Source organism: Saccoglossus kowalevskii, chromosome 16, assembly GCF_978046115.1.
Source record: "Saccoglossus kowalevskii chromosome 16, keSacKowa6.1, whole genome shotgun sequence".
In the NCBI taxonomy this organism is placed as follows: domain Eukaryota; kingdom Metazoa; phylum Hemichordata; class Enteropneusta; family Harrimaniidae; genus Saccoglossus; species Saccoglossus kowalevskii.
The window spans coordinates 31,290,566-31,302,145 of NC_140656.1; the positions used below are offsets into that span (position 1 = coordinate 31,290,566).

Genomic DNA, 11,580 nt, shown 5'->3' on the forward strand with positions numbered 1-11,580 from the left:
TGTTTTAATGAATGTGGTTCTTGTGCCATATCTCTGACTTGCTTTCACTGATTATGTTCAAATTTTAAATATTCATTATACATCATGTCATAGATAGACAGATATATTGGTTTGACGATCCTATTCAAAATGGCCAAATGATGGCCATTTTTGTGCTAAAAAATCATCAAATATCAAGCATTTCTGGCATTTATGGATGGATTTTGTTCAAACTTGGTACATATATTAGACATTACAGGTTCCTGATGCACATCATTTATTTTCAGATCGGATTCAAAATGGCTGTCTGGCGGCCATTTTGTTTTAATGAATGGGCTTCTAGACCCATATCTCTGACTTGTTTTGACTGATTATCTTCAAATTTTATATATTCATTATACATCATGTCATAGATAAACAGATATATCGGTTTGACGATCCTATTCAAAATGGCCAAATGGTGGTCATTTTTGTGCTAAAAAATTATCAAATATTAAACATTTCTGGCATTTATGGATGGATTTCGTTCAAACTTGGTACATACATTAGACATTACGGGTTCCTGATGCACGTCATTTTATTTTTCAGATTGGATTCAAAATGGCTGACTGGCGGCCATTTTGTTTCAATGATTGGGCTTCTAGAGCCATATCTCTTAAATGCTTCGACTGATTATCTTCGAATTTTATATATTCATCATACATCATGTCATAGATAGACAGATATATTGGTTTGACGATCCTATTCAAAATGGCCGAATGGTACCCTGTAGTCATTTTTGTACATTAGACATTACGGGTTCCTGATGCACGTCATTTTATTTTTCAGATTGGATTCAAAATGGCTGACTGGCGGCCATTTTGTTTTAATGATTGGGCTTCTAGAGCCATATCTCTTAAATGCTTTGACTGATTATATATTCAAATTTTATATATTCATTATACATCATGTTATATATTTACATGTATTCAAAATGGCTGATTTTGAATGCTGTTCCAGAGCAATATCTCTCAATATGGACAATTACTTGTTTGACGATCAGATACAAATGTCAATCATTTTAATGTTAAAAAATCATTTTCCTGACATGGTTATATTCCAGCTATATTACTATAAATAAAACTATATATCTTAAATTTTATAACTAACGGGGACTGTGCCATGCATGGCTTGTTTTAGTCGTTTCTAGTAGTAGAGACACATAAGTCACATGTGGTGGCATTCTTATATCCCACTCATATCACATGAAATAATAATTCCACACTCACAGTCCCCCTGCTTCAATGATGGTTATATCAGTTCTATATTTAGGAAATCAATAAACTGCTCAACTGCTTGCCAGGCATCACCTGCTGCATATTAAAAATCATTTATTTTCCATGGGTTGTGCATGTTTCCCCATACTGTTGTATCTTAGAAATGATATGTTCATAATACATGTATGGGTTGTTATCTTGAAGTATTGTTTCAGCATGTAACTAGAAAGTAATTGCCCTCTAGTGGCCACTTGACCTTAACATGTAGGGTCGGCATGCAATATTTAGGTAATTAGGATTACCAGAACACATTTATTTTTAAATTGGCAGTATGGGTGCAGTTAACATCTCTAAACCAATAGTCATTTCATTTCCTTCTCTACAAGCTTATTATATCTAAATGGACAACTTTTAATATGATATTTTTTCTTTTTACAGAAATTCATCAGTTGAGTCATTTTACAAATATGACAATTCCACAATATATAATATGTATTTTTATTTGAATAACTTTGATAACATATTGGTAACATATGGTAAGTTTATAATACTCATAATACTATTAATAATAATAATAATAGCTATTAATAAAAAAATATTATGAACCATCTCAATATTCCAGTCAAAATTATGGTGCTACATATTGTATATTTTTTATGTACATTTCTATAATTTCATTGTTTTGTTTCGTCCAAATGGATTTAATTATTCTATTAGATATAAGTCTTGATAACAAAATTTGAAAACAATTCTGCAAGTTAATTTTGTGAAAGGTGACCGAGGTTGACATTGCTGTTCAAAGGGTTAAGTTGGATTTAAGGACTCTAGGGATTTCCTTTCATAAATTTACTTTGTTTGTGTTTAACTCATCAAACTGCATTAAATGGCAGCCAAATAGCAGTTTGTTTTCAAGCTTTTTTTTTTTTATGCTTTTGGTGATTACTTTTAGATTGAAAGAAGACAGTCTAATAGTATATCATGAATGAAATGAGGAATTGCTCTGTCACTCATACTGTATATTTCATTTTTATATTTAGTGACTTTGTTTGAGCTGACTGTTGTAAACAATTGGCACATTATAATGGTAAGTTTCCATTCAAAGTCAGCTAGTTTGTGTATACGTGGTAATATAACAAAATAATTGATAATATGGATATCGCAAAGTATCGTTTTACATGAAGGCAGTACAGTGGGAGTATCAACTGATACTGACATTTTATTGATGTAACCAATGGAAACTATTTCTAAGGATGCCATAAATTTGTTATTAGTATTATTCCCTGAGGCTGATGTGACTGTCTGAGTGCATACTTTGCAGTATCCTTTTAATACCCCTATTATTATACATCTTCCTAAATCAGCTGCTTATTTTATGAAATCGAGAACTGAGCATTGACGGCACATTGTTTTCAAATGAACTCTCTCTGAACTTTGTTTCCAAATTTGTCGGCCATAAAAAAATATAACATAATCGTTTCATATTTGCTATTTCCAATTTTTAATGAGGTCGAATGCAGATAACGTTGTGTGATATCACCAAATTACAACATATTTCAACCTATAGTGATGTGCAGTCACAGATGTATAATATTACCCAAGATATATATGGGAACAGTTGTTTTTAATCTTTGTAAAATAAGAAAAATTACTCAATGTCAAAATCGCAACTTTCACAAATGATTTGGATTCATTAATAAAATTTATCTATCATTCTCAAGTGAAAACTGACATGCATGCAAACACTATTAATAAATTTTCAATATTTGCATATTACCGGTACACCTATACTATTACAAAGAATAGAACAATATGGCATATTATTATTTTTAATTCTTATATAGCGCATTACATAAAACATATAATCTTAATGCGCTTTACATAAAAATAGTTATAAAAGTACATTATTTAGAAAAATATGATTACATTAAAATCAGATAAAAACACATCATTGTACTGATGTACTATAGTAAGCTATATGGTGGAGATGAGTTTTTAGTTGAGACTTGAAAGCAGACATAGTGGGTGCAAGGCAAAGAGTTCTAGGAATTGCGTTCCAGAGCTTGGAGGCAGCAACCGAGCGTAGTCGGTCAAGCCTAGTCAACCGAGCTTAGTCGGTCAAGCCTTAGTTATAGCCAACCAAGCCTAGTCTTTATGTCTCAGTTGTTTTCATTGATATTTTAAACTAACAGATTGATTTAATTATTTATTTTCAGCAAGCAGTAACAATCGTGACGAATCACTGGAGTCAAATATACTTTATGCTGTTCTATATCGCTAGTATGGTAAGTACGGTAGTCATAAAAATGTACTACTACAAACTTTGTTGAAAAGTGACAAACAGACATTTAGGTTCTGAATCATTCATTCTCATTAGATTATACACAGTATAATGGAGATGATGTCACTATTATGTGTTTCAACCAGCCAGTCATCAAAAGTCCATTATATATGTTTGCTTTAAAATTCTCAAAGAAATAATACATAAAATTATGCTAATATAATGACATCTGATGTGATGAGCAAATATTTAATACTGTGGTGCACCTAGTGGAAGCCATATTTACTCAGACATCAATAGATGAACTGAACACACACCATATTTATATATAATATCCCACGTTTTCTCAATACACACAAGTGATTATTGCCAGAATTTTGTATCAATCCAAGCTGTGGGCTGAAATAACATCAAATATATCATTGCACACAACTTGTATGCTCATTTTGTTGACGCTAGGGTGTTCTATTTTACACGAACGCTTTGTGTATGCTGTATGGTGATTCTGCTTGTTTGTAATATTTTCCCAAATTTGTTTTTAACTGATTATTTGGAGGGGCTACATAATAATTCATTGCAGTGCATACAATGAAAAAAGTTCTGCAGTATGTAACGTAATACTGTGGTGATATGGATATTTGATCTGCCCTGTATTACATCACACTGTGGTGATATGGATTTTTGATCTGCCCTGTATTACATCACACTGTGGTGATATGGATTTTTGATCTGCCCTGTATTACATCACACTGTGGTGATATGGATTTTTGATCTGCCCTGTATTACATCACACTGTGGTGATATGGATTTTTGATCTGCCCTGTATTACATCACACTGTGGTGATATGGATTTTTGATCTGCCCTGTATTACATCACACTGTGGTGATATGGATTTTTGATCTGCCCTGTATTACATCACACTGTGGTGATATGGATTTTTGATCTGCCCTGTATTACGTCACACTGTGGTGATATGGATTTTTGATCTGCCCTGTATTACATCACACTGTGGTGATATGGATTTTTGATCTGCCCTGTATTACATCACACTGTGGTGATACACAAGTTATGTGTGTAATAATCAGCCACATATACCTCTTAACATGTCATGACTAATCCTGTATCAACGGTAGCTTGCTTGTAAGATATTTTAATTGAGTTTTAACTTTACGAAATCTGATACATGCTACTAACATGAGGCAAATGGTATTGACTAAATTGAAAAATTGATGAGTTCATGTGATGTCTGTCCCTTGGCATTCAATTAAATCAGGTATTGGTATTCTGTCATCTCACACTGTTAGCAAGAAATTCCCACTACTCCAGTATTCACACAAATAGAAGCTTTTTGGTCTCAAATGTTATTAAGATTTCTTTAAGTAGTATCACTTTGATAACTAGATACTTAATAATGTTTTGTAATGTCACTGAGATGTATTTTCAAATTACTGAGTCGTGACTGCATAATGAGTTACCTGGATCTTGAGTTCTACAGGGATTTTTAGTAATATACGAATACATATACGAATACACTTTGTTATTAGTGCTATAGTAGGGATTAGTATGACTGCATGTTGTTGTCATGGTTTCTCGTTGTACTACAAACAAATTAAAAGTAACTTTAATAGATCCAGCTTTGTTATAGACAGTAATTATCACATTACTGAAATGCATACACCAATACATGACAATAATATGTTGAATATCTTTATTGAGCACAAATATCTCAGATGAAATATAAAAGGTTTAATATATGAAATATTATTACAATAAGTTGTTTCATAAATTTTGCAATATGAATAGCAAAAATAGGACCGACACTTGAATATAGTCGTCCTAGGGGGACTGACATGATACAGGTGTGAATTTAGCTATCCTAGGGGGACTGACATGATACAGGTGTGAATTTAGCTATCCTAGGGGGACTGACATAACACTGGTGTGAATATAGTCATTCTAGGGGGACTGACATGATACAGGTGTGAATTTAGCTATCCTAGGGGGACTGACATGATACAGGTGTGAATATAGTCATCCTAGGGGGACTGACATGATACAGGTGTGAATTTAGCTATCCTAGGGGGACTGACATAACACATGTGTGAATTTAGCTATCCTAGGGGGCTGACATGACACAGGTGTGAATTTAGCTATCCTAGGGGGACTGACATAACACAGGTGTGAATTTAGCTATCCTAGGGGGACTGACATGATACAGGTGTGAATTTAGCTATCCTAGGGGGACTGACATGATACAGGTGTGAATATAGTCATCCTAGGGGGACTGACATGATACAGGTGTGAATTTAGCTATCCTAGGGGGACTGACATGATACAGGTGTGAATTTAGCTATCCTAGGGGGACTGACATAACACTGATGTGAATATAGTCATTCTAGGGGGCTGACATGACACAGGTGTGAATTTAGCTATCCTAGGGGGACTGACATAACACAGGTGTGAATTTAGCTATCCTAGGGGGACTGACATAACACAGGTGTGAATTTAGCTATCCTAGGGGGACTGACATGACACAGGTGTGAATTTAGCTATCCTAGGGGGCTGACATGACACAGGTGTGAATTTAGCTATCCTAGGGGGACTGACATAACACAGGTGTGAATTTAGCTATCCTAGGGGGCTGACATGACACAGGTGTGAATTTAGCTATCCTAGGGGGACTGACATAACACAGGTGTGAATTTAGCTATCCTAGGGGGACTGACATAACACAGGTGTGAATTTAGCTATCATAGGGGGACTGACATGACACAGGTGTGAATTTAGCTATCCTAGGGGGCTGACATAACACAGGTGTGAATTTAGCTATCCTAGGGGGACTGACATGACACAGGTGTGAATTTAGTCATCCTAGGGGGACTGACATGATACAGGTGTGAATTTAGCTATCCTAGGGGGACTGACATGACACAGGTGTGAATTTAGCTATCCTAGGGGGACTGACATGACACAGGTGTGAATTTAGCTATCCTAGGGGGCTGACATAACACTGATGTGAATATAGTCATCCTAGGGGGACTGACATGATACAGGTGTGAATTTAGCTATCCTAGGGGGCTGACATAACACTGATGTGAATATAGTCATCCTAGGGGGACTGACATGATACAGGTGTGAATTTAGCTATCCTAGGGGGCTGACATAACACTGATGTGAATATAGTCATTCTAGGGGGACTGACATGACACTGGTGTGAATTTAGCTATCCTAGGGGGCTGACATAACACTGATGTGAATATAGTCATCCTAGGGGGACTGACATGATACAGGTGTGAATTTAGCTATCCTAGGGGGCTGACATAACACTGATGTGAATATAGTCATTCTAGGGGGACTGACATGACACTGGTGTGAATTTAGCTATCCTAGGGGGCTGACATAACACTGATGTGAATATAGTCATCCTAGGGGGACTGACATGATACAGGTGTAAATTTAGCTATCCTAGGGGGCTGACATAACACTGATGTGAATATAGTCATCCTAGTGGGACTGACATGACACTGGTGTGAATATAGTCATCTTAGGGGGACTGACATGACACTGATGTGAATATAGTCATCCTAGGGGGACTGACATGACACTGATGTGAATATAGTCATCCTAGTGGGACTGACATGACACTGGTGTGAATATAGTCATCTTAGGGGGACTGACATGACACTGATGTGAATATAGTCATCCTAGGGGGACTGACATGATACAGGTGTGAATTTAGCTATCCTAGGGGGCTGACATAACACTGATGTGAATATAGTCATTCTAGGGGGACTGACATGACACTGGTGTGAATTTAGCTATCCTAGGGGGCTGACATAACACTGATGTGAATATAGTCATCCTAGGGGGACTGACATGATACAGGTGTAAATTTAGCTATCCTAGGGGGCTGACATAACACTGATGTGAATATAGTCATCCTAGTGGGACTGACATGACACTGGTGTGAATATAGTCATCTTAGGGGGACTGACATGACACTGATGTGAATATAGTCATCCTAGGGGGACTGACATGACACTGATGTGAATATAGTCATCCTAGTGGGACTGACATGACACTGGTGTGAATATAGTCATCTTAGGGGGACTGACATGACACTGATGTGAATATAGTCATCCTAGGGGGACTGACATGACACTGATGTGAATATAGTCATCCGGGGGGTTGACATAACACTGATGTGAATATAGTCATTCTAGGGGGACTGACATGACACTGATGTGAATATAGTCATCCTAGGGGGACTGACATGACACTGGTGTGAATATAGTCATCTTAGTGGGACTGACATGACACTGATGTGAATATAGTCATCCTAGGGGGACTGACATGACACTGGTGTGAATATAGTCATCCTAGGGGGACTGACATGACACTGATGTGAATATAGTCATCCTAGGGGGACTGACATGACACTGGTGTGAATATAGTCATCCTAGGGGGACTGACATGACACTGATGTGAATATAGTCATCCTAGGGGGACTGACATGACACTGATGTGAATATAGTCATCCTAGGGGGACTGACATGACACTGGTGTGAATATAGTCATCCTAGGGGGACTGACATGACACTGGTGTGAATATAGTCATTCTAGGGAGGCTGCCATGACACTGGTGTGAATATAGTCATTCTAGGGGGACTGACATGACACTGATGTGAATATAGTCATCCTAGGGGGACTGACATGACCCTGGTGTGAATATAGTCATTCTAGGGAGGCTGACATGACACTGATGTGAATATAGTCATCCTAGGGGGACTGACATGACACTGGTGTGAATATAGTCATTCTAGGGAGGCTGACATGACACTGGTGTGAATATAGTCATTCTAGGGGGACTGACATGACACTGTTGTGAGTATAGTCATTCTAGGGAGGCTGACATGACACTGGTGTGAATATAGTCATCCTAGGGGGCTGACATGACACTGGTGTGAATATAGTCATTCTAGGGGGACTGACATGACACTGATGTGAATATAGTCATCCTAGGGGGACTGACATGACACTGATGTGAATATAGTCATCCTAGGGGGACTGACATGACACTGGTGTGAATATAGTCATCCTAGGGGGACTGACATGACACTGGTGTGAATATAGTCATTCTAGGGGGACTGACATGACACTGGTGTGAATATAGTCATCTTAAGGGGACTGACATGACACTGGTGTGAGTATAGTCATTCTAGGGAGGCTGACATGACACTGGTGTGAATATAGTCATTCTAGGGGGACTGACATGACACTGATGTGAATATAGTCATCCTAGGGGGACTGACATGACACTGATGTGAATATAGTCATCCTAGGGGGACTGACATGACACTGGTGTGAATATAGTCATCCTAGGGGGACTGACATGACACTGATGTGAATATAGTCATCCTAGGGGGACTGACATGACACTGGTGTGAATATAGTCATTCTAGGGGGACTGACATGACACTGATGTGAATATAGTCATCCTAGGGGGGCTGACATGACACTGGTGTGAATATAGTCATCCTAGGGGGACTGACATAACACTGATGTGAATATAGTCATCCTAGGGGGACTGACATGACACTGGTGTGAATATAGTCATCCTAGGGGGACTGACATAACACTGATGTGAATATAGTCATCCTAGGGGGACTGACATGACACTGATGTGAATATAGTCATCCTAGGGGGGCTGACATGACACTGGTGTGAATATAGTCATTCTAGGGGGACTGACATGACACTGGTGTGAATATAGTCATCCTAGGGGGACCGACATGACATGATATAGTCATCTTTGGGGACAATAAGGTGTGATGGTACTTCACCCAAGGATATGTTGCTGTTATTTTACGCTTGTTTGAATTTCTACAAATAAAATACAATTTTATTTCCAATCTCTCACTAGGTTGTCATGACAATAATTGTTGCATTTATATTAGAAGCATTCTTGTTTCGAATGCAGTACAAAATGACAGTTAAACAAGAAGTGGATCGTAAGTAAAGAATAATCTAGTTATTGCCTCCTCTTAGGCCAATATTATCATTCCCAAGTGGTGGTCATTGGCTGTAGGCAGAAACCATTAACAGCCACTTGGAGACAATAATGATAAAGCTAAGGGCAAGAAATCTTTTATTTTCCTAAAAGAGAATGATGTGTCAAGTGAGGTAAAACTGTGAACCAAAACGCAGGATTAACCCCAGTGGAGAAACGCATTACATAGTGTTTTAATTATTGCCTGCAACAATATCGGTTTCCTCAATATTATGATGTCAGAGGCAAGAAATAGACTGGTAGAGGCCAATATCAGTATTTATCAAAGATCACGTGACTGCTTTTGTCCAATAACATGGACTGTCTCATACTTGAGGGATAATAATTGTATTTATTGTTTCTAAAGCAAACCTTGATCATTCACAAACAAGATTATACAATGTTTGTAGATTTCCCTCATGCTGTCAAAACCTTTTCATGTTTGATATTCCAAATGCCGTTGCCTAGGTGAAGAGGGAGATAGAGGTATAGGGGTTTGGGTCACAGCATTTCTATTCATTTTGTACTTGGAAGTTAGATATGTGATAAATCAAAAGGTTGTATGCTTTATTTGGTGGAAGCATATAAATGCCAATTGATTTCCAGAGTCACAAATTATTGTAGCAGTAAACATTTCACTGTGGTAACCATGAAAATTTCATCATCATGAATGCTCTCAAATTATTTTCAGGTCTTGAAGACAGAATGATTCAAGTTGATGTAATGATGTCAAAAAATGATATAGAGAATAATTTTGAGAATTTCAAAAGTGACTGGCATCTGAATTTATTACACAGGAAGCTCACTGAGGTGGTAAGTTAATATTTGTGTAAAATCAATGTGCTGCCTTCATAACTGAAACTATACTATCAGATTGCAAATGTTATCACAGGTACTCAACTTCCTCTCTGCAGGCTTATATTTATTAGATGCATAAAATCCTTAGGAAAGAAAATAAACTGAAACTGAAAATAAAATCCCATACTTTAAAATAAAAAAAAATATGAATAACCAATGAAGACAATTTGCAGCAATGGTGAATACAGAATATAGAATGAACACAAAATGTGGCCTAATACACTGATAGTTGTTGCTGTTTTGTTCCATAGCTGTTTTTTAAGAAGACAGCTATGAAACAAAATATGTGCTTTCTCACTATTATAATTAACCATTTATTCAAGTATCATAAAGAATCAGGGAATGGTTGATACTTCTTGTCAGGTAACTGCAATCCATTGGTCACAATGTTAAGAGAGGCCATCACATGACAATCATGCTAAAACAAAGTCACAGTCACCCAATGAGAGCATAGCCCTTGTCAAGTACTATTATAAGTCTGCTTTCCCTCTTGAGCTGATTCAAAATAGCTACCTGCAAGTCAGGTTTGCTCCATTTGAATATCTTCTTAGTCTACCACCCACCTACACCAAATTCATCTGAAGAGACTCTTCCATTTGTAGTATTCTGTCAAACAATAGTTTGTGATCCCTAGTTCTTGCATTTATATACATACTGTGTCAATTTTATAGCAGTCATTTTTAGTACTCGTTTGCCTCAATTTTTTCAGAAGTTGAATATACATTGCTTGCATTTAGCCACCCCCATTCGATGTCTTTACGAGTGTACATACAAATACTATGATGTTATAATTTATTTCTTGAACTTCTTTGTATGCATTTCACAAACATTTCATAAGGTAACTCAAGTGCCCACAACATTAACATGTTAAGTACAAAACTGAATCTGTTATGGTAAAATATTTGACATCTAACTCTGCATAATCCTGCTGACCAGAAGTGAATAGTTTTTCACACAGTTCATATTACCCCAGTATAAGTTTTTTTTTATATATATATAGGATTCCATATACTTTCGTGGTACCAGAGGTACAACTAAACAAGACTTGAGTCACATCATGTACAAAGATGAAGTTACGGTAAATTATATCCTTGTTCAGGATTGGGCTCTGTCAGAAGTATATACTCATGTGTAAAATATATTGTTTCTTTACCAAAAA

General features: G+C 36.9%; 1 protein-coding gene across 1 annotated transcript in view; it reads left to right on the forward strand.

Annotated features, from left to right (window-relative positions):
- The window catches only part of LOC102801923 (two pore channel protein 1-like), a 111,154-nt gene that overhangs the window by 98,569 nt on the left and 1,005 nt on the right, over positions 1–11,580 (forward strand). The window contains exons 16-21 of the mRNA XM_006813136.3: positions 1,674–1,771; positions 2,273–2,319; positions 3,449–3,517; positions 9,438–9,525; positions 10,255–10,376; positions 11,422–11,499. Of these exons, the coding sequence (XP_006813199.2) occupies positions 1,674–1,771; positions 2,273–2,319; positions 3,449–3,517; positions 9,438–9,525; positions 10,255–10,376; positions 11,422–11,499 (502 nt within the window). The remainder of the gene's footprint in view (positions 1–1,673; positions 1,772–2,272; positions 2,320–3,448; positions 3,518–9,437; positions 9,526–10,254; positions 10,377–11,421; positions 11,500–11,580) is intronic.